Source organism: Ixodes scapularis, unplaced genomic scaffold (assembly GCF_016920785.2).
Source record: "Ixodes scapularis isolate PalLabHiFi unplaced genomic scaffold, ASM1692078v2 PGA_scaffold45__5_contigs__length_3442486, whole genome shotgun sequence".
Classification (NCBI taxonomy): domain Eukaryota; kingdom Metazoa; phylum Arthropoda; class Arachnida; order Ixodida; family Ixodidae; genus Ixodes; species Ixodes scapularis.
The window spans coordinates 1615210-1639529 of record NW_024609874.1 but is presented as its reverse complement, the minus strand read 5'-3'; the positions used below and the strand labels follow the sequence as shown (position 1 = coordinate 1639529).

General features: G+C 45.8%; 2 protein-coding genes across 2 annotated transcripts; one reads left to right on the top strand and one right to left on the bottom strand.

The window, feature by feature from the left end:
- Window positions 1-18795: 18795 nt before the first annotated feature.
- On the bottom strand, window positions 18796-19518 carry LOC120844801. Its single transcript, XM_040216744.2, has one exon. The coding sequence runs from the start codon at window positions 19516-19518 to the stop codon at window positions 18796-18798; it is 723 nt and encodes a 240-aa protein (XP_040072678.2).
- Window positions 19519-19631: 113 nt separating this feature from the next.
- Window positions 19632-20705, top strand: LOC120836964. Its single transcript, XM_040206097.1, has one exon. The coding sequence runs from the start codon at window positions 19632-19634 to the stop codon at window positions 20703-20705; it is 1074 nt and encodes a 357-aa protein (XP_040062031.1).
- The last annotated feature ends 3615 nt before the right edge of the window (window positions 20706-24320 follow it).

The following is a 24320-nucleotide window of genomic DNA, read 5'->3' as shown; positions in this document are numbered from 1 at the left end:
CTTTTTAGCAGTAGTGCTAGTTTTATTGGGGTCAGAAAATTTGTCGAGCATTGCATTTTCTCCCATCCCCCTCCATCTCCAATATGTACGACGTTCATTTTCATTAAATATTGTCGTTTATTTAATCGCATAAGCTTGAGTAAGCACTCCAATTTATGAGTTCATATGTGCCCGGAAGCAATCTGTAAGATTTGTACCACAAATCAAAACGGAATAAAGTCTAAAAAAAACAAAAAACAACGCGATAAGACGCGTACGAGAACGCTCGGGTGCCCCCCTCGCCCTCTTTCCTGCCCTTTTTATTATTTCCTTTTTATGAATAACACTTCAAGCATAATTTAAAGTGTTCGGAAATTGCACTTTTTGTTTGGTTCATGTGCCGTGTGTAACAGCTCTATGAATATTCAGGGTTATTGGTGTATATACTAAATGTAAGTAGATATGTATCATTGGCAAAGCTCTCTTCACACTCAGCAAGTGGCATAATTGTAAGTGTGGTGACTGCCATTCAGCGTCACGCGCGTTCGTGCGCAGGGCAGTCAAAGTGATATTTTGTCAGCACAAAACTAACCCCATTTGTATTTTGGCAAAATATTTTGCATTCCTAGGCAGATTAAGATCGTTCTGCTTGCGAACAGAATCGAAATCAGAACAGAATCGAAGCTTACGAGTGCCCCATGCTCACCCCACCACCACTAATCCCCTAACAAGAAGTGCCCCGAAACCTCACGTCTGGCAACTACATGATCTTAAAGTCAGCCAGTGGCGGCACTCAACTAAAGTCCCCTACTTTTACCGCGCACGACAGCAAAGTCTGGCTAGCGGCGCAGGCAGTTAGCTTTTATTGCCTCGTTAGGGAGATAACCTCAAGTTCGTGCATTTAGCGCGGGACGCTGCAGGAGGCGAACATCGTGCGATCAGCAACGCAGCAGGGGGTCTGCGACAACGAAGATTACGGTACCCTACTATACAACGTCTTAAACGCAACGTGAAACACTGCGAAAGCTAAGACCCTAGCCGAGCGAATAAGAGCGTTAGTGTGTGGCGCGTGACAATGTGCCGCCAGAGATCATTCCTTGTGTGCAGAGCTATTTCGTAGCTCTAATTGGCTCACGAGGGGGTCCTTGGAGTTTTCACTTTGCCAACTTCAGGAAAGAAAAAAAGAAAAAACTGCTGAGGCAGGCTTTGTTTAATCGCTATGCGGACGACTTTTGAACGCTATGTGCCAGGTCATTAGGCTTCGGAAGGGTGTTGCCGCATCGCTTTTTACTCGGGTTTTCGTTGTTGTCGCGGCCAACCTCATTCTAGTCGACTTTTGAGACATATTAGCCCCCCATTCCTCAGCGCTGAGGCTTGCAAAATGCGGTTTCTTTAAAAGCGCGACGCGTATATATTTTTTTTTTTTTTTTTTTCTGCTTCTCCGACGAGGCACTTCCATTTTCACTTTCGAGAGGGTAGGAAAGTTATCCGCAGGGCAATGGCTTAGGCATACTTTATTCTTATTAATGCACATGAATATGGGCTGCTGGGGGGTCTTGTTGGAATTGGCTATGAAATTAATATGAAGGGCCGGAATTCCGACTGAGCCATAGTAGGTGAGACAAATGATCAGATTTAGAGAGAGAGGTAATAAATAAATTTTAGGCCTGTTAGTGGAAATACTACTCGAGTTTTCTCGTACCATGGAGGCACCGCGGGCCTGCGGTACGGGCTGTTGCCTTTCTGTGGTGCCCCGGCTCTCTTCCTGAGCCAATAAAGATTAATAATAATGTTGATGATGATGATATCAACAACAATAATAATAATAACAATAATAATAATAATAGTAATAATAAACGGGGTCTAGTCGCACAAGCCGACCCTGGCTTCGACTGACCCGCCTCTTAAGTGCTGATGGAAGAACAAGCCGAATAAATTATTATTATTATTATTATTATCTTAATAATATTATAATTAGCTCTAAAACAGGATGTTAGATTAGCAACTGCCTAGTACAGGTATGAAAGATACTTTTGTACTAAGCACTTAGGTGCGCCTAGGATTTTGCCAAACCAGGACATACTATACCAGTTGCCCAGATGTCCAGAAAAATAACTCGTGATTAAAAATTGGGCATTTTTAGCACACAAAGCGCAAGCTCGGGAGCCGTTCAGTAAATTCCTCACCCCTCTTTTTTGTTCTTCAGTTACAAAGTTTCCGAAAAATACGGTAATTGAAAACCTGAGCTTGGAGGAATACTCTCAGACGCTCCAGCATGTTTACTGCGCCACGGTGCATTTGGAGCACACCCCACTATTTGTCTTCCTTTAGTAGACTTATCCAATAGGAAGAACGAGCGGAATCATACACCGATGGCTACGTCATCTGAATGACGAGAGGTACAATTAGAAGGAAGGTAAAGTAGTTTCGAATTTGATAAAAAAAAAAAACTTGATTCCTTTTAATTTCACGTCAAGAATCAGGAATCACAGAAGGTAGGCTATTTCATGCCCGTACCACCTATAAAGACGACTTTGAAGTTGCGTTGAAACCACGCCCCTCCGCGGCGGTCAGAAAGGGGAGTAAAAGGAAAGGCGGAAGCATGACGTCACGAAAGGCCCCTCACTCGTGCTCCTCGTCTCACACAGCCGCGTCCTGCGTCGTAGATACTGAGCTAGATGGGGAATAATCACTAATCTAGTTGGTGAATTCATGCTTCTGAGAGATGCCAGCTGAACGTAGGAAGATACACAAAGAGAATGAAAAAAAAAAAAAGAGGAAAACACACTGCTGGACCAGCAACCATCTATCAAGGTCTCCAGCACCCATTAGCTTTATATCTCAGAGCTAATGAATGCGGAAGAAAACGAGGTTAATCTTCAGGAAATCGTTGCTAATCCGGTAGTCCCGAGCATCTTTCTACAGAAGAGTCAGGCACTTCAGCGAATCCGAGGAGCTTACGCGAAGCGGAGACGAACGAGGTAAGGATTTCCAGTTGATCGTTGAGCGAAACATGCAATTAGAATCGCGCATTCTCATTTTATGACGTCACGGCTCAACCAACCAATGACGTTCGGCGGCGGTGAGCGGCTGCCTGTTTTTCGATTTGGTTCTCGTTTAGGGTTCTTTTTTTTAGACAAGTAATGGTACTGTTTGGATTCTCTTGAAAAAAAAATATTTAAAAACAAAAATATTAAATAAATATTTTTTGTTTCAGCTTCTTTTTATTGTCTGCCTCTGAAACTACAGTATAAAACTGACCATGTTTCTGATGGCTTTCCTCGTTTGCTCATTTGATTGAAGAAGGCCATTTGATCAGTGTTTCGAGGGAATAAGGGCACAGGATTTTGTACACTCAGGGACTCTTGAAATGGTAAAACCACTTGCTCTGAAACTTCGACTTCCGTATGACTCCTCACTTGTCACAGACAGGTTCAGTTGCGTTTTTTTGTTTACCGGATTCATGATTTGTTTGTTGCCTAATCTACTAAAAGCTTTTCAGGTCTTTGTTGGTGGTGTTACTGCCTATATTTAATGTATGCTTAGCTGTATTACGCAATGGATTTTCCTAAATTTCTTGGACACTTCGAATACGTATTTTTATTCTTATTTATGTTGGCATTATGTAATGTCTCGGGAACCATATTGCCATCCTTGTTGGTCCTTAATTCGCTTAACATGGCTTTTTACGCGCAAAATAGAAATGATAAATTAATATAAAGTAAAATTAAATAACACGGGAGGAGTCAACCACAACGATCTACATAAGGAATTGCCAGCTTTAAGTGGAACTCATCAATGACTAAAGATAAAGGGGACGTGCAACCGTGTTGTGTCGGAATTATTCTCACTTTACACAAGCTGACTGGCGCTAGTGCGACCGAAGACTGAGCAAAACGCTTATTTGTCGCCGCGTATCATTAAGAATAAGAGCGTACGTTTTCTCTCAGTCTCTCATTTGCAGAACTTGGCAACGAAGCTGTGGGGATTGCGTTGTTGGCGTTGTCACCAATGCGATACCCAGGATTTCGTCACCAAGCTTCGCGACCCCCTCGCTGACGATGCACCACACGAGCATTCGATTACGAGTCGTGGCAATCAATTGAGAGTTTTAGTAGACGGTATACTCCGCGAACAGCGGGCCCAGAGGGCGCGCGCTAATTTAGTGCTCTAGAGCAGTGGTTCTCAACCATAGATGTTTCGCGGACCCCTTGTGGATCGCCGGAGATGATGGTAGACCCCATCCGTGGTGGGGGGAAGGGAAAGGTTTAGGTTAATTATGATAATGATTTAATAAATTGATATAACTAAGGGCTACACTTCTGTCGGTGACATACACACGACAAAACTCACTCTAAACTTGGAACGTTTCTTCTACATCTAGAACAATGCAGCATTTATTGCTGGGCTTTGACAAATGAGGCAGGGCTTCGCGGACCCCTGAAATGCTTCGCGGACCCCAAAAGGTCCGTGGACCCCCATTTGAGAACCACTGCTCTAGAGTGACGGAACGATGTCCGGCTAGTAAAGCGTAGCTCTAGAATACGGTCTACTAAAGGCCAGTTCTCATATGCAGCGGAGCGCTGATACAGTACTGTTCACGTGTCGTTAGTTACTTATTGTATGCCAGGAGCAACAGCTTTGACGGTGCAATAGAAATGTGATAAACGCTCCCGTCAACACGCTCTTAGCGCAAAGTCAGCTCTGTGCTTATAGCGCCGCGAAGTATCTGCGAACAGGCATTCAAAGTTTCTAACGCTGCATTCACACTGGCGACTCAACCGCATCCGCGAAGTGGTTGCGAACGCGGTTTCCTAAACATGCAATGCAACCTAACACGCACTTCATGATTAGAACGAGCGGATACGCCTCGCGGTCGGGATTCGAACGACAGTCTGAATGCAGCCTAAAGGCTGTTTCACATGCTGCGATTCTCGTCCAAAACCAATGCGATTTCCCGTAAATGTACGGTTGAAATCGCAGTTGCACTGTCGCAGCGGCTCTGCGACTTCTTTCCGTCAAGTTGGTATTTTGTCGTAGAGTAGGTGAGATCATTTCATCGTCAACCAGCCGTTCATTAGCCAGCTTTCATCTGTAATAGTTGCATATTCGAAAAACAAAAGATATAGACACCTTAAAACTTTTGGTTTATTGCTTAGTTATTAAAAATTTCTAGTTACATATTGTATTCGGAAAACATTTGTGTTTATTAAGACGTTTTTGCTGTATTTGAGGCAAAGTCAAAGGCGTCGCGTCCGTGTCCGAACAGCCGGCCACGCCGACAGAAATCGCGCGGTTGTTGGAGTATGTGAAACTATGGTGCCTGGAACGCGTCTCCGACTGGTGTGTTTACCGCGCCCAAAAAAGTGGTCCCTCGATTTCCGCCTGATGACGTCATAGAAGTGTCATGCTGCCGCCGGTCGCGACCAGCCGCTGTGGTGGATATGGCAGACGCCCGTTCTGCTGCAGGTCGCTCCACACTGTGACAGTCCACGGAAGCTACAGCGGCCGAAAGTTGGGACGCCCTGATCGCGGTGACGACAGCGACACTCGCGTTGGCCCGCGCTTTTCGCCAGCATTTCTACGGCCAACCGCCAGGATCGCGACAGTCAACAACATGACACTCCGGCTCCTGTGACGTCCTTTGTTGCCACCTTGGGACCACTTTTGATGTATGGGCGGGATAGGACGCTAAACACACCAGTCGGAGACGGATTCCAGGCACCATAGTGAAACCGATCATTGCGATCGCACTCGCTGCGTCGGCTGTCGCACCAATTTTTTTCGCAGCAGTCGCTGCATGTGAAACAGGCTTGATGCCTCGACGTGCATTCGGGAAGTGGCCCCTGCCCAATCACTGCGATGACGTGGATAGCCTAGCCTTAATAATGTGTGCAACTCGGTGAGTGCTACGATAACCATTGGTGGCAAATAACTGGCTACCGGCCACGGGGCCGCGTATTCTTGCTGCGAGTTGACGGAGTGAGGGCTGCTTGCTTTTGTGGATTTGTTTTCTTTTCTGAAACCGCCGTTGCGTGGAAAAAAAAACAAAAAAAAACTAACCCGTGCTCAATAGGGTATGCATGTCAAGACATAATTCTCACCAGCATTTAGTTAAAGTAGAAAATTTCTGCATCGGCTCTTGAAGAGTTGGGTAATGAAAGCATTAAACATAAGTCAAATAAAATCAAATGCGCCGAAAGCAAGACATGAGGTCGCATCTTGAACGCGCATCTAATCCTGGCCCGCATACCGCGTGTCATTTCAAGCAACAAACTTATTCAAATACGTTATGAAAAAAAAAAAATGTTCGTCCATCTACCTTACTTAAGAGTCGTTGGAAAACCAGTCATGGTGATCTACGGAGAGGAGGTCGGCGAACGCTGAGGCTTGAAAAAAAAAAAAAATGAAGACATACAAGCTTGATCGTCTCGACAACCCAGGTAACACGAAAACATTAGAATAATGTTATTTTTATGTTCGTCCCAAACGTTCGAGGAATGTTCTTAATGTCCGCCTGTATAAAGCTATTTGAACGTTTGGCAGAACATTCTTATAACGTTTTGATAAACGTTATTTGAACACTTGGAAAACAATTTTGCAACGTAAATACAATGTTCGGAAAACATTAGCATAACATTACTGTAAACATTGTAGTAACATTTGTACAACATAAATAATCTTTTTACGCAGCGTTATTACAACAGAAATATAACGTTTACAAAACATTAAAATAATGTTCTGGCAAACGTTATAGTAACATTCGTAAAACATGTTATTACCACATTATAGTCGGTGACAGGTCAAGAACCAAGTAGAAGCTCCTCCCACCTCTTTCCACTTGAGCAGAGCAAACGCTGGAGAGGAGGTCGCTTCCTCTCCAGCGTTCGCTCTACTAAAGAGGAAGGAGGTGGGAGGAGCTTCCACTTGGTTCTTGACCTGTCACCGACTACAGCAAAATGTATGCAAAATGTTCGGAGGAGTGTTCTGAACCACGAAGATAAATATATACTGTAAAAGTCTGGTTCAGACAGTTGTGTTTGACTGCATTGCCAGGGCTGTTGCCGAGAGACGGTGAATTGCCATGGCAACACCTGTCATGTACAGTAACTCAGTCGTCTTGCCAAGGTGCAAGCCCTGCAACACAGTCAAATTAGTGTTTGAAGCAGCCTTAGTCCAGATGTGCCCTACACACAGTATATATATGCCTTTATGGTTCAGAAGTGTTCCTCCAAACTTTGCAGACATTTCACCGGTGCAGTAACATTCTCTTCTGTTACTGCACTGGTGAAATATATGGTGGGCCAAAACAATTCTACACAGCAATGACACCCTAGCTATTATTGAGTATTGTTTACTCAGAAGATGGGGGCTTTGCAATGAGCATAAAAATGTGAGGCACAATCATTATTAGACCTTTTCAAAACAGCAGATTAACACATTTCAATATTCCACACCAGTGAAAAGACTAAATAAAACAAACATGTATGGTTTGTCTTCGTGACTCTTAACAGTCCCTCCAAACATTTTTTCATAAAAGCAATTGCATTTTTTTTTTCGTGAACACTAACCAAGCTAGGTGCTCTTTTTGCTAATACAATCGTAAAAAAAAAACAAAAAAAAAACCCCAACAAAGCCACAGTAGCGTGCAACCTCGAACTATGTGTGCGCGTCCTGCCGGTGGCGTGGGGAACTATCCCCTCTAATACTGGCAGATTGCGAGATTAGCGACTATCAACACCCAGTTATATGACCTGCACTGCTGCCGTACTGACAGTCATTTGCCTAAAGTGGCGCACTGTACACTGACATTGAAATGTTTTGTCAGCTGAACAGACAATGCGCTTTTCAAGAACTTTATTTGCAACGATGCATGCTTTTGGTTCAATATGGTTGTCGTGATGTGAATCAAAGCTTATTGTGGTTCACTGGAACTGTAGCGAAAACAAAAAGGAAAGACATTCTGTTGCGTTCCGCAATTCCAAGTACACACGATGAGCTTATTCGATACAGATAGCCAGCCTTATCGAGATGCAGTGTAGAGAGTGCCACTCTAGGCGTATGGTCGTTAGTATGGTAGCAGGGCGGCAGAGCAGGTCATCTAAACGGATGCTGACAGCAGCTAATTTCACAGCTAGTTGCAGCAGCCATCGATACTAGTTCTTTTCGCTGCCGTCATGAAGTGCGCGAGTATCTCGAGGCCGCACGCTCCTGTGGCTTCGTTGAATCTTTCCACGTCTGTACATATATGTCAGAAAAGGATTCCACTCCAAATGGCCTTTTAATTTATGATTATTGTAATATCTTTGCACTCTTCACCCAAAGTTTCAAGTGAGATTTAAGCAGAGAATGATAAACAAGCAAACAAAAGTTGATCTATGTTTATCATTCTCCCAAACTTGTCAAATCTGTTTGGCCATATACTGGTTGTCCCAGTAATGGAACAGAGTGTGTTTGTGAGAGGCATAATAATTAAAAAATATTGAACACTAAACCATCACAAAGCTTCTTTGCGACAACAGGTGTAAGCATAAATATAGAAAGACACTTGTTCGGAACATAAACAGCTGTGTGCGCCTCACACTTTCCCGGGGAGGAATAATCAGAAATCCATTTAGTCAGCTTAGCCATAATGCCACTTCGACACACCACTAATTGAAGAAAAAAGTGTTCCCTTGGTAGAAAGTGTGGGATACAACCATCACCAGATTTAGCACAGCACAAACAAGCTACCATACAGGTGATTAATTTTAGAAGAACTTGTAGTTGGGCTAGTTGGTGAACGTTGGAAATCATAGTGTAAGGCGCAAAAAAGCAATGGACACAAGAGAGAAAACAGACATACAGGTGCCACTCACAACTGTACTTGAAAAGGGCAGAAAGAAAGGAATACATACATTGTCATCTTCATCACGTCCACGCATGCGCTTAGCCATGTGTTTGATGAGGCATATATCACATGGCTAAGCGCATGCGTGGACGTGATGAAGATGACGATAGATGTATTCCTGTTTTTCTGAACTTTTCAAATATATATACTTGTGAGTGGCACCTGTATGTCTGTTTTCTCTCTTATGTCCGTTGTTTTTTTTGCGCAGAACACCATGATTCCCAGGTGATTAATTGCAGTCTACCCCTGCTGTGAAAAGAAAACAGTTTGGTACATGTTTATGAGTACATTTATTGAGTCTCCAAATTTGGAACATTGAAGTGTACATGAGCAGCGACAATATTGCTAGGCTATGCAGTTAAAATTACTTTCCCTCTAAAAAAAAAAAAAATTAAAGTGAACAATTATGAAAAAAATATTCACACTTTCGAAGAAGCTTGAAGGCCTGTAAATTGGGTTCATGAAGCTCACATAATTAAAGAAAGGAGCGAGAAAACTCAACAGTGTTTCTCTACCGCAAAAATAAACTAGACATCGCAACGACCTCAAACTCTGGTAGAATGTAGCCCTGGCGATTGGAGTAGGGTGCAAAAGTTTGAAAACACGACATTACATAGATCAAAAGATAATAAAAAAAAAAAAAAATTCTCTATGAGCTGACGTCCATCTTAAGCCCAATTTGCGGTACATAAAAAATAGCACCGAGAATGCTAGCACTAATTTTGGTGGAAAAAGCTTGCCATCATGAAAGAAAGCATAATTATCTTTCCTGCTCACAAACTTTCTCATTAAAATGAATGCTACAAGAACTAAAATGTCATCTTACGGTTTTACAGTGGACTTTGCTTCATACCAAAATTGTTTCTCTTTGTTATAATTTAATAAATGTTCTCAAACGTTCACATCCTACTCCAACCGCGAGGGCGTTTCAGAGGAGTTTCAGCTCTCCGCATTCTCATACCGAGCAGCTATAAATGTTCAAGTTGCAAAAGTAAAAATAGAGCTATAAAAAGCCCAAAAACCTGTCGGGAACACATGATTAGGAAAAGGTTTTAAAAGAAATGTCCACAACTGATGACTAGATGAAAGCAAGACAAAAAAAAAAACAAAAAAAACATTATTGCGATACTGAGCAGGTGGCAAATACTCATGAATAAATTGTTTTTAAAGGATTAAATAAAAGTAAACACAGAATGTCGTCCTTCTAGAGCTGAGATTCGCACCAGCACTTCCTGCTTTGGACACGATGCTTAGGACTTCTTTGCCTGCAAACAAAACAACACAATACTAAATGCAAAACACCTAAACTTGTTAACAAGGTGCTATAAAGGAAGCATAGCATGCTTTCCTGAACTTACTTCGCTTAGTTCAATATTCAGCCCTTTGTCAAAGATTTGCAGGGATGACGGAGAGATAATGTGGGAAGACCTTACGACCGGATTTCAGTACCATCCGACTCTGAATCTGTGTCCACGCAAAGATCACTGAAACCGTTCGGTAGCACTGCTTAAAACCTCTTTCGCTCCGTTGTCGCTGTCCTCTGCTCTGTCGACCATCAAATCCCTATCCGCCGCCACAAAAACTGAGTTCGGAAAAATGTCTGCGAGATGGTCGCGGACGCTCTCGGCAATAATTCTTTTTTGCCGGTTGCACAGACGATGTAACGGTTTTCTATGTCATTCCATTTTCCCCTCTCTTGTTACTTTTGAAACAAAGAGAACGACAGGATACCAGTTTACGTCAGATTGTTTTCAAGAAAATAAGCACGTGCACAGTGGTTATCAAAAAGGTGGTTACTTACGGTTCTCGAGTCCCGCCGTCAAGAAGCTGTTCCGTTGTCCGTTTTATCAGTCAGCAGTCACCGTTGTGGACGCGGCTGGACGTAGCTTAATTGGAAATCAAAGTAACTCAAAGTTCAAACTAGTTCAAGCTATTCAAACTGTCCCAGAAGTTCGCTCGAAGAAATCGAACCGACGAAACCAGCGGTGGCAGGGGCCACAGTTGCAGTGGCGGGAACGCGGATGGATGAATATTGGCTGTTCCGGCTGTTGCCTTTATAACGGGCGGTAGCTTGCGCCACCTAGCTTCGAATTAATTGAGAAAAATTTCCTTTTTTCTTCTTTCCGTTTTCTCCCGTACTTAATCCTCTTCCTTCACCTCCTTGCAACTATCACAGGGCAGGTAGAGTACTTTTCAAAAAGACCTTTAAAAAATCGGGCAAAAAAAAAAAAAAAAGGAACCGGCGAACATATAGTTTTTACATTATTTTATTGTTTTACAAATAAAGTTATTTGAATGTTTTATTTTCAACATTATTTTATTGTTCTACAAATAAAGTTACATTAGAGTTTTATTATTAACACTGAAATAATGTTAGTAATGAATCTTCCAAAATCATTATTTTAAAGTTCTATTTTTAACATTATTTGACAATTACATATGTGATGTTACATTAATGTTTCAATATTAACACAGAAATAACGTTAGTAATAAATGTTCCAAAATCATTATTTGAACGTTCTATTTTTAACGTTATTTCACAGTTACATATGTGATGTTGCATTAACGTTTCAATATTAACACAGAAATAACGTTAGTAATAAATGTTCCAAAATCATTATTTGAACGTTCTATCTTTAACGTTATTTCACAGTTACCTATGTGATGTTACATTAACGTTTCAATATTAACACAGAAATAACGTTAGTAATAAATGTTCCAAAATCATTATTTGAACGTTCTATTTTTAACGTTATTTCACAGTTACATATGTGATGTTACATTAACGTTTCAATATTAACACAGAAATAACGTTAGTAATAAATGTTCCAAAATCATTATTTGAATGTTCTATTTTTAACGTTATTTCGCCGTTACATATGTGATGTTATATTAACGTTAATAACACAACATATAACATTATATGTTTTACTGGAACGTTATACTAATGTTTCAAATACAACTAAAACATATTATGTTTAACTTGAACGTTACATTAATGTTCAGGTATAACACATAACGTTATTTAAACATACGCAACAATAAAATAACGTTACTACAATGTTTGGTGCTACCTGGGAAGGAGGTAGGCACAAAATGTGTGAAGATTTGCTTCACCAAAAAGTAATTAGTCGTTAGTTAATTATGCAGAGGGAGAAACATGGCGACATTGTTACTCACTGTAGATGAGAAATTTAGCCAGTGCAGTACAGCTGCTCACCTGGGATGTTTAACGTGCGTCACGCAGTATGGATACACAACGGCACGCCAGTACGATGCTCATCCAGATTCAAACGAGCAGGGGTAGGGACTGAACTAAGGATCCCTGGGTTCTGCAGCGCCAGCTTTCACTCCAAGTGCTCCAATGCGGGTGTGCGCTAGCCCACTCGGTCATCAAACCCCATTTGCCCCCACTTCAGGTGTGTGGCCGTTCACACTCAGGGACCAAGGTGGAAAAAGAAAGGTTAGAGTAACTAAATGGCACGCCAGAGTATTGCCTTCCTTTTCCTTTCGCCGTCAGCTCCTTATTGGTGGGTTTGGGGCGGGAGGTATGTTTCGCTTTTCGCTCGGGAATCGTAGATCTAACATAGAGGTTTAATTAGCAGAACGTTCCTTGAGCATTCGGATATTGTGTCACACTTCCACACGTGCATTTACGTTGTTTTTGTTTTATGACGCAAGCGCTGTTTCAATGTGGCCGTGTTCTAGCAGACAACACGACGGCCGACAACGCTGCGCATGCGCGCGCGGTTCCCGCGAGGGATTCGGGGGCCGGGGCGCGCACGACGGCACTTGCGCTGCAGTGTTGAGCACGTTCCTCGAAAAGAGGAACGAAAGCACGTTCTTTGTTCCTTCTGAATTTTGGAAGTTACAAGTTCCATCTAAGAGTAAAGAACTCGTTCCCGTTACCGTTTAAAAATTAAACGTATCGTCACGTATACGTTACTTTTGCATTTTGCTAATTACAATATTTATTTTGAAAAACAGCGCGAATACCACACGGACAAGAAGGAGGAACACACAGGACGAGGCGCTGACTATCAACTGTCTATTCAGAACACATACATAGAAATTCACGCGAGGTCGGCTTCTTCTTTTTTCTTTCCAGTCATTCGCCATTAAGCACGTAACATATCAAATTAAAACACACGAGTACATTAAAACACACCAGCACAGGTATAAGTCATCGCGTCTTCCTCTTTTCTTCTTTCTTGGATCTTCAATCTTCAATTCTCAGGTCAACCCATGTCCAAAAAAATTACCTCACTGTCCACTAGGTTAGTGGATGGTTGGCTCACGCACCCGGGTTTTCGTTTAGCTATATGATGAGCTTCTACTAGCTCCCTCGGTAGCTGATCTTTGTGTTTAAACAGCACTTTTGTGTCACTAAATTTTGGCTCACATCCACAATCACGGCAGTGGACAGCTAAATGGGAGTACGCGTTACCTTTTAAAGAACTGTGGTGTTCGCGTAGCCGAATGTTGAGGCAACGACCCGTCTGACCTATATATGAGTGACCGCATGAGAACGGTATTTCATAAACGGTCCCCTGTGCACAGGACACGAACTTCATGCCATGCTTGACGCGACATCCAAACAGTTCTGGCTTACTTTTCCTGTCAGCACGCTTGTTAACCACGTTTATAATTCTGCTCAGTTTGTTACGCGCTGAAAAAATTACATTGACCCCATACCTCGAACCGACTCCCTTTAACCCGTGTGAAAGACGATGGATGTAAGGTATAACGGCGACATTCTTTTTGTCTATCTTGGCTTTTTCTTTTTCAAGTTTACTGGAATCATTCTTGATATACCGAGTCACCTTATCGCAGGCTGAAGTAATAATTGAGTCGGGATAATTAGATTCTCTGAGTCTAGCGACCTGTACTGAGAAGCTTTCTTTCATCTTATGAAAACAGGTTTTTGTCAACGCTGACTGTAAGCAGGAATACGTAATACCATTTTTTACGAGCTTTGAGTGTGCTGAACGATAGTCTAGTAGTTTCTTCGTGGATCTGGGGTGGTGCATCCAACAGTACAACAAATGGAATTAATTATAATTAATCCCATTTCTTGATCCAAAGTCATTTTAGGTGTTTGCATTAGAGAGAGGGTTTGCGATGGTCGATGACTGATTCATTTTTGCATTTGGTCGTGATCGTCTGCTAGTCTAACTAAAATTCAACAAGTAATGTGTTAATATTACAAAACGATTGCCACAACAAAAATGTAAAGAGTATAAATATACTTTTTATCTCATTCCATGCAAGTAGAAGTATGATCTCTTTTAGTTCAGTTTTACTACTTTCTCAGACGTTTGACCTGCTGCCTTGCCTGTAGGATTTCGCTCAATCAATGTATCCAGAGCTGCTAGTCTTTTTTTTTTTTTTTTGCTTGTTTTATTTTATTTTTTTTAATTGCTACAACTGCAGTTTTTATTAGTCCTAAATAGGCGTCTCTTGTAATTGAAAGGAATCGTAGCAAGAGCGTTATTTGAAAACAGATAAAATTGTAAACACTGGGGAAAGGATGCTTGTTTCGGCTCCGCTTGTGTGAAAGCCATACTGATGCTGTTAGCTTGGTTTCCTTTTAATGAACATTACGAAATGATTGCATTAGCGCGTTAACTTGTGTTGATCTTTTTTCTCTTCTTCCCGGTGTTTCGATTGAACAGGTGGGACTAACAGTAAAAGCGTGTAAGGCGCAGTAGTGCAAGTGGATGATTTCCAAAAAAGGATCACAGTTCAAAAGTAAGGCACGCGCAAAATACCAAAAAAATAAAAAAATACAGAAGTCCCCAGCGCGATTTGAACCCGGAACTTTCACGCCGCGACGACAAGTACCGGCGCTTTAACCTCTCGACCACAACAGAAGGCGCGAGGCGCGGCGCCGGCGTAGGTATATAAAAATACTTCTACCGCTTTTTTCTCGTGAGGTTTTTTCTTTATTTCGGCTCCTATTTGCCCTCCCTGGCCGTAACTTTACCTGCCGCTCCTAAAGTATAAAGGGGCGGTCAATTAGATTCCAGTTGAAAGTCCCTCCAACAGTTTCTGCGAGCGAAATTAGGCTTTTGTGCTTGAAGCGATGCGGATCTCTCCGCCATTAGGCAGGGACGCTAGGTACTTCCTTGTCCCCATGGAGCTCGTCACGTGACGTAAAAATCCCTCCTGGCCGCGGCCGCGTCCGCAGCCGCAAGATGAGCAAACCGGCCCTGGGCCCGTGGAGAAACGACGACGACGACGAGACTGCAGCTGTTTATTCTATCCCCATCTCCCGAGGCTTTTCGTAAATAACTGGTAAACTGATATTTTACACATTATATTCTGCGATCGCATACAAGCAGAGAGGCACCGGACCTCTTCTCGCAAACGGCCTCCTCCTTGGAGGCCAAGACATCCACGAAGATGACCACCGAGTCAACGAACCTTCCCCCCGACTTAGACAAAGACCAGGCGAGTTCAGCAACGATCGTCAAGGACGGATATACAATTCCGACTATGGACGTCACCGATGAGGCCGCCACCTGCTCCTCCTCGACGATCGTATCCGCTTGCGATGATGAAGACATGCAATCGAACGACGGGGAATACGAGGTCGCTCACGGAAAGAAAAGACGCAAGAGGTGCCTGAATTCAGCATTACCTTTCAACGATGAAGCCAACCTGCAAGTCGGTCATACCGTACTGTTCATCCCCACTGAAAACCACCAAGCTCAGTCACTGAGCAAAATCAAGCTCACCGACTTCCTGAACAACGCTGCACCAGGCATGGTGAGTGAGATCCGAATTAACAAGGCTCGCAACATCATCGCAGTTGACACAAAAAGACCCCTCTTTAAAGCCGAACTGCTCAAGTTAACGAAACTCTGTGCACTGCCAGTGACAGCCTTCCTGCCCAGAGACCGCTCGAACTCTTTCGGAGTCCTCCGAGATATTGACCCTGATTGCACAGAGGACGACGTAAAGACACATCTACAGTCCTCTGTCGGCATAACAGAAGTGAAGCGACTCGGGAAGAAATCGCCCGTCATACGGGCTGCCTTCACAGGAAAGGTGCCACCCCAACATATCAAAGTGGGTCTTGTCAGAACTGAGGTACTTCCCTACCGAGCACGACCCCTGCAATGTTACAAATGCTACAAGTTTGGCCACATTGCAGATGCGTGCACAGCGGCCTCTCAGCTGTGCTATCGATGTGGGCAGTGCCACGAAGGTGAATGCACAGCCAACCCGCGATGCGTGAATTGTCAAGGAGGGCATGCTTCCAACGCAGCCGAATGCCCAGTGAAAGCAAGAGAGACAGAGGTCACGAGATACCAGCTGAAACACAACACCACTTTTCGTGAGGCCAGAGGTGCTGTACACAGTAAACACCAAATAAGCAAGAAAACTACCGAAAATGACGCACCACAACCTGATGCCACCATCAGGAGTGTTCCGCAACGGACTGTTCAAGAGTTCCCTCCCCTTGAAAGACAAGAGAGCAGAAACGATAACTCCGATGCCGTAGCATCCACCTCGAGAGTCGCCACAGGAGGAACTGAAAAAGCATCCTTCTGGGATAAACAAAACATCAGACATAATTTCAAGCAAGTCTTCCGATTTGCATACGTTGCCACCTAACCGAAAAACGGAAGGAGAAACCGCCTCAATCTTCCAGGTCATAATCCCACTCGTGTTCACTACTCTTCGTAGATTATTGTCAACAATAACACCGGAGTCAACGCCTCATCAGGTGATCAAGGCTATTCTTTCATTAGAGTCCATTATTTTAATGATCCTCTGAAGCTCTTTCAGGCTTACCTCATTCGACGCACCAAACACAGCCAACGTTGTGCCTTCACTGCTAAACGACGACCGGGAAAAATGCCGGAACTATACTGCAGTCTACATATCTTTGGTTTTCATCTTTCAGAATGTTATATTCATCTTTCCCTCGGACTTCACCGATTCTCGCTTTCTGACACCCACCACTCCTGCATTTCAATCCCTAAACTGCAAATACCTCAGTTTTCTCTGGCCATAGAAGATGCAGCTTCTCAAGATGGAATTCATCTCCTGCATCAGTACCAGCCGGGAGCAGAAATACTCCAGCGATTCACCCAACTGCAAGTGGTCGTGAGCCAGCTAGCAGCAGCCTCACCAACAACTGAAAATGGGAAGCAACATTAATCCAACATCCAAACACCCCATCAGGTGCTCTCTGCTACAATGGAACGCTAACGGAATACAATCGCGGCTGCCAGGACTTCGCGACCATCTGCAAGACAATGCATATGATGCCCTGGCCCTCCAGGAACCGAACACAAAAGACATTCGCATCTCAGGGTACGTGACTTATATGAGCAAAGCAACGCGAGCAGGAAAATTCCCAGGAGCCATGTTGCTGGTACGAGCAAGTCTCGGACAGACTGAAGTGGACCTTAAGGACTTGTGCAGTGACACTGAAGAGTACGTGGGGGTCACAGTAGAGATCAAGGGAAGGCCGGTTACCTTCGTGTCCGCGTACGTGCGGCCGCAGGGTCACTGGGACCCAAAGACAATTGTGGACATCTGCACGCAGATCAAGGGTGAGGCAGTAATCGCTGGCGACTTTAACTCTCACAACGAGACATGGGGCGACAAGAAAACGGACGCAAGGGGTCGTGCATTACAGTCAACTCTAGATGGCCTGGCACTCCGTAATATAACAAGCGGAGAACAAACATTCGTCCGCCCAGGAGTGGAAGGCAGCGTCCTTGACCTCACACTTATTAACAGAGGACTACGCCTGACAGCCAGACCAGAGAAGGACAGCTGGGGCAGTGACCACCTTCCCATCATCATAGGGAAGCCACCCAAAGCCCCACTCAAGACCTGCCACCTGGTGGACTGGAAGGAGTACAGAAGACATCTAGACAAATTGGTAGACTCTGGCGCACCCCTTGCCCCCGAGAACATCGCCGAAGCACTTAAAAAAGCCACAAGAATGGTACAGATACCCATCACAAGGCCAAACCCGGACATGCACTGGCTCCGCCTGAAAGCTCAACGACGACGTGCACAACGGCGATCCTGGAGGACCAACAAGCCGGAGGACATACAGGAGTACAGGCGGCTTGACGCAAAGTTCCGCCGCCACGGGAAAAAGCTGGCAAAAAGGCAGTGGGACCTCCGCTGCTCCAGACTTCACATGCCAGCCGGAGGAAAAAGAGCCTGGCGGATGGTTAAAACGCTTGCCGGACGTCCGCTCCCAAAACAGCCGATACTTGGTCTGGCCCTAGCGAGAGGAGCGACAGTGCAGGAGGTGACAGAACTACTCGCAGACCTCTTCACAAAGGTTCCAACCCGCCCACTGGTGGGTCCAGCCCCCCCAGACTGGTCAATCCGCAGAGACCCTTCGGCGCCCAGCATGAAGGCTATGGATGCCCCCTTCACGCTACACGAACTAAGACACGCCATCGACGCATGCCCGCGCAAGCGCTCGTCCCCAGGCCCCGACGGAGTGACGAACCAGGCCATCAGGAACCTGGACGAGTCGTGCCACGACAGCCTCCTCGACTACATGAACAAGGTTTGGAGCAGTGCTGAGATCCCAAGGGCCTGGAGAGAGGCCACTACCGTGCCCCTGCTCAAGTCTGGAAGGCCGGCCGATGATTTGAGCTCCTACCGGCCCATCTCACTAACCTCCTGCTTGGGCAAGCTACTGGAGCGGATGGTACTGCGACGTCTAAACTACCACCTGGAGGCAGTAGACGCGCTTCCAGACTGCTTCTCCGGCTTTAGGAGACACAGAAGCACTGCGGACTCCATTGCAGACCTCACCACCACCATGGAGGAAGCTAAAGAAAGGGGCTGGTCGACGGCCACAGTGTTCCTAGACGTGAGGAAAGCCTTCGATGCGCTCCCCCATGACACCATCTTCACGGCTCTCCAGAACCTCGGAATCACCGGGCGCCCCCTGTCATACATACGTGCATTTCTGACAGGAAGAACACTGCGTGTACGTGTCGGCAGCACCTACAGCACACCACGCGGGATAACAGCCGGTGTGCCTCAGGGAAGCGTGCTGAGCCCGCTGCTTTTCTCCATCGCGATCGCATCTCTCCCTTTGGCTGCCGGAGTTGGAGCTCGACCACAGTTCCTCGTGAACATGGCGGTATACGCAGACGACGTGGCACTTTGGGCCACCAGCCCACCAAATCGCAGACAGGAAATGGTGAAAGAGTTGCAACGGGCACTGACCAACACGGTGCACAGACTACACGAACTGGGCCTCGGCATCTCGGCTGAGAAGACCACGGCTCTGTTCCAGGCTCCAATACTGCGAACATTTCGTCCAGTACTACACATCGAGGGAGCACCGATAAAATCAGAAAAGACAGCAACTTATCTGGGTTTGATGCTCGACGCGCGCGTGTCCTGGAGGCCCGCTGTAGATGCAGTGCTCCAGAAGATGCGCACAAGAACAAACACCCTGCGGGCACTTGGAGGCACAACGTGGGGCACCTCGCAGGCCATGATGCTGGCAATGTACAAGGGCCTGATCGTGTCCTGCCCGACCTACGCGCTGCCGTTGGTGACGCTAAACAGCACACAACAAGAAAACCTAGAGAGGGCGCAGAGGGTGGCACTGAGAATTTGCCTTGGCACGCCCCGAAGCGCCTCATCACACAAGACACTCGTCGAGGCCGGCGTAGCCACGATTTGTGCCACACTACAGAAGCGGGCTCTTGGACACCTTATCCGAATGGAGAATGGGCGGTCGACGGGAAGCCTAATCATGAAGATTGCGCAGAGAACAGAGTCAGGACTTGGACGCGCGCTCTGTCAACTTGGAGACATCGCGGGAACCGCTGCGGCCCTGGCCGACCTCCCACCACTGCAAGAACGTCCACAACCCATGGACGTCGATCTACACATCCCCGGGTTGAGATCAAGAAGGACGGCAACAACAGTGACCCTCCGAACCCTTGCGCTGTCCCACATCGAGGACCAGTACCACGGCTGGGCTCAAGTGTTCACGGACGGCTCAGTACGTCCCACAGACGGGTCGTCAACAGCCGCGGCGGCCTTCGAGGCGGCTGGCGTTGGGCTAGGCGTGCGCCTTACACACCATGCAACCAGCACCACCACAGAACTAGCAGCGATCCTGCTCGCCCTCGAGGCCGTCCAGAAAGGCAGCTCCAGGGGCGGCAAGTGGGTAATCTTGTGCGACTCACAAGCCGCGCTCTCCATGCTAGATAACTTGGAGAGGGCACCACCACTGGCGCGAAGAATCGCAGCAGAAGCGATGGCATTGGAGCAACTCGGACACCAGTTCAGGTTTCAGTGGCTGCCAAGCCACTGTGGCATCAAGGGAAACGAGATCGCCGACCAGATGGCAAACTTCGCCCATGATGAGCCCTCTACTCCCACATCCAAGGTGCCCCCGTCCGCGGACGCCAAGCTCCTTGTGGCGAGGGAGATTGCAAGTCAGCATCCAGACGCAAGGATGGCACAAGGCGACCACCCGGCCCGGCTCCCAGCACGCATGAACCGGGCAACGGCGGCTGTCTTCCACCGACTTCGGACGGGCAGCGCCCTCACCCCCGCATGGATCAACAGGATGAGACCCTCTAGGAGTCCAGACTGCAACACCTGTGGGACTCGCGCAGATGACTTCCACCTCATCCTACAATGCACCCTCTACGACACTGAGAGAAGGGCACTCCAGGAAGAGTACAGAAAACTCAACCTACCCTACAGCTCTCTGGAGGAGATCACCAGACCTCGAGGCACAAACTGCACCAAAAAGGAGGCGCTGAAGGCACTGGAGAACTACCTGGACGAGACAGGATTAATCTCCCTCCTCTGAAGAAAAAGGCAACAAAGAGAGAAGTGGTGACAACAGCCTTTCCGACAGACTGACTCATCAATACTACTCCCTGTGGCCGAACTAAATTAGGAAACTACCCTCTTTCGCCTACATCGGACTTCCCCAATCACCATCAAGGCGACTGGACCCTATACAAACTAGCCTTGCCGATGGCTATGACCATAACAGAACCCCCGCCTGCAAATTAGACTTCGACGGTTAGAGAAAGACTAGAAAAATCCCAACCTCCCCCCTTTCTACTCCCCCTTTTCCCCTCTTTATTTCCCAAGAACCCTTCCCCTCCGACTGTGACATGGGCGTCTAAGTACGCCCCAACAACAGTCGGCTTCCCAACCCCCTCCCCAAAACGCATACTACTACTACTACTACTACCCTGGGCCCGTGTGCTCGAAGCGTGAACAGCTCATTCACAATGGAAGAGGATCCGCGTTCGCAAAGCGGTTGCGAACGCGGTTGTATAAAGACACAGTACAACTGCACGCGCACTCGATGACATCAAGTGCACGTGCAATTCTACTGGATCTTTATAGAACCGCGTTCGCAACCGCTTTGCGAACGAGGACCCGCTTCCAATGTGAATGAGCGGTAACCGCGGCTAAGTTAGCCGCAGTACCCAGGAGAGGGATTCTGAAATCACGTGACTGGCTCGGTAGGGATGCGGCGAAACATGGCGGTGCCCCGGTGAGTGAGCTCCGCTCGCTTTGGAACTAATATGTCGTTGTAGCTGCAATATCGGGTGCGTTGGTCAGCAACGAATGGTGCAGGAGGCTTTCGCTTTGCCTTACCTCACTTAAACCGCAAAGCATGGGCAATGACATTGCCGCATTTTTTAGATAGTGTTTCGATTCTGGCCATTCCTAAGCCTAAATGAACGCGATAATTGTCGGCATGGCAACGTCTTTGGGAAGTAAATTTCCTTGGCTCAATCGGCCGGGTGTTCATAGCACACAAAAGGAGACAGCGTCTCAATAGACCTTTCTCTAACTTTTCCAAGCACCGAGGTGCATGATACGAGTGCAGTTGCACGTGTTGCACGTGCTGGCGTCTGCAGCAGTACTTGTTCTAAAGCAAAAAGTCTAAAACAGATTTTGTCTTGCACGCGCGTTCGTCAAAGCCTTAATATGCTGACAGAAGCCATAGCTGACAGACTTTCAAAAGTTGTGGGCATTATCTATAAATCCCGTCATATATTACCCCTTTCGGTCTTAATTCTTCTTTATAATTCCCTCTTTTACTCTTGCTATAATTACTGCTTCCTTGTTTGGGGTAGCACGACGGCTACAAATATGCATCACTTGCACGTTCTCCAGAAGAGAATAATTCGAATTATGTGCAATGCGGAGTTCAACGCTCACACATTACAACTTTTCAAAAACCTTCATATAGTTCCAATTACAAAGCATTATAATTATAAACTTCTTCTAACATACCAAACGTCTGTAAGGCAAAATCAACTTGTTTTTCTCTCAATTGCCAATATGAAGCGGAGAGTGCCTGCATATGCAGGCCGTTGTGTTGACGCATGGTCAACGCCTCGCTCGAGAACAGGCTACGGCCTCCAGATGCTGCAGCACTCGTTGTCTAATGTTAGAAATAGTACACATAGACTGGGCACGTACTTGATGGGTTTAAGCAGAAAGGATATTCGTTCATTGTTTCTCTAGTGTCATTTGTGCCTAATCTTGAAGGGACCTCCGACCTGCAAAAAATATTCGTAAAGTACACCAGAGTTTTCTTGTTTTTGTTTTTTGTTTAATGTTGTGTGTTTTGATGCTATGTAAACCTTGTTCTACGGGTCACTAGTATGTAAAATTGTTTTCTCTCGTTACTGGAGAAACTCTGTCAAGCGACAAAAGTCTCATTTTTTTTCTTCCGCCCCCTCTCCCCTGGAGAAAAACAATAAAGTTGAAGTTGGAGTACTCTTCCATCGTTCTCTTCGATGCTTGGGTAATTTAGAAAAGGTCTATTGGGACGCTGTCTGCTTTTGTGTGCTATCAATACCCTGCCGATAGAGTCATGCAATCCGCTTTCCAAAGACGTTGCCGTGCCGACAATCATCGCGTTCATTTACACTTAGGAATGGCCAGAATCGAAAGACTATATAAAAAATGCGGCGAGGTCATTGCCCATGCTTTGCGGTTTAAGCGAGGTAAGGCAAAGCGAAACCCTCCTGCACCATTCATTGCTGACCAACGCACCCGATATTGCAGCTATAACGACATATTAGTTCCAAAGCGAGCAGCGCTCACTCACCGGGGCATCGCCATGTTTCCCCGCATCCCTACCGGGTCAGTCACGTGATTTCAAAATCCCTCTCCTAGGTACTGCGGCTAACTTTAGCCGCGGTTAGCGCTTCGAGCAGACGGGCCCTGGAGAAGAAAACAAGAGAAAGCAAGGTTCCAATTGTCGGTATATTAACCTTTTAAAATCTCAGCGTTTATAATAAGTATGTTTGCGGGGGCGAATCAGACGGCACTCATTATAGCAGTTACCACAGGAGACAACAGGAGGTCCGATGATGCTTTCCCAAGAATGCGCGTCCTCGCCACGTCTACTGGGAACGAGTTCTGTCCTAGACCTTGCACCAATAACTAAACGACACGCTCGTATGTTTTGGCACAAACAGATACTCCAAAAAAATTCGAATTGGACGTTTAGTGGTTTATAGAGCGTAAGGTCGATCTGCCAAGATGGGACCACACTGGTTTACGCTGTAGATGAGTAATTTTGCCAGTGCAGTACGACTGCTAACATGTGGTCTTCAACGTGCTCACGCAGTAGTGATACATGAAAGCACGCCGGTACGATGCTCATCCGGATCGAAACTGTCAGGGGTGGGGCTCGAAACCAGGATCCCTGGGTTCTGCAGCGCGAGCTTTCGCTCCGTGCGCGTCGAGCTGGGTGTGCGCTTTAGCCCACTCGGCCAGCGATCCGCCCAGATACGCCCAATTCCTACGTGTCTTGCTACTACTTTTTAACAGTGGAAGGAAAGTAAAGAAGAGGGTAGAGCTTTTGGAAGGTCAGTATTGAAAACTACCAGTCCTTCTTCGTGAACGTCGGATTCGTTATCCAGTTTGAAGGCAGGGAGAGAGGGGAGAGGGACGAAAGCTTAATTTGTGTTTGTTTATTAAGTGACAAATATTTATGATACAAGGGTGCGTTTGATATCTGATAACCTTTTATTCTGTTGTTACCATATGTCTCTGTGGAAGTTCGCCGATTGCTCCAGTCGGCCTTAGATTTATGGGTGTATGAGGATTCGTGTAAGTAAAGAATGTAGCTCAGTTGGAGACGTCCCTGTTTCGGGGCCTGTTCCTTGTACTAAAATTTTTCTTTCTTTCTTTCTTTTTTTTCTTTTTACCGCAGTCTAGGGCACTGAAAACAATATCAATATTCAGCAGCTCGCCTGCACCCGACTGTTACCAAGCGAGGACCCCACAATGTAACCCTTAGGATGAATAACAAAAAAGTCAACGAGATTCTGCTCTTCCTAAAGAAGTTGTTCTTATACTTCTAAGAATTTCCCCCTTAGAAATAAAACTAAAATGACCCCACAAGACGGGAAAAAAGGCATGCGGTTCCTCTTTCCGTTCC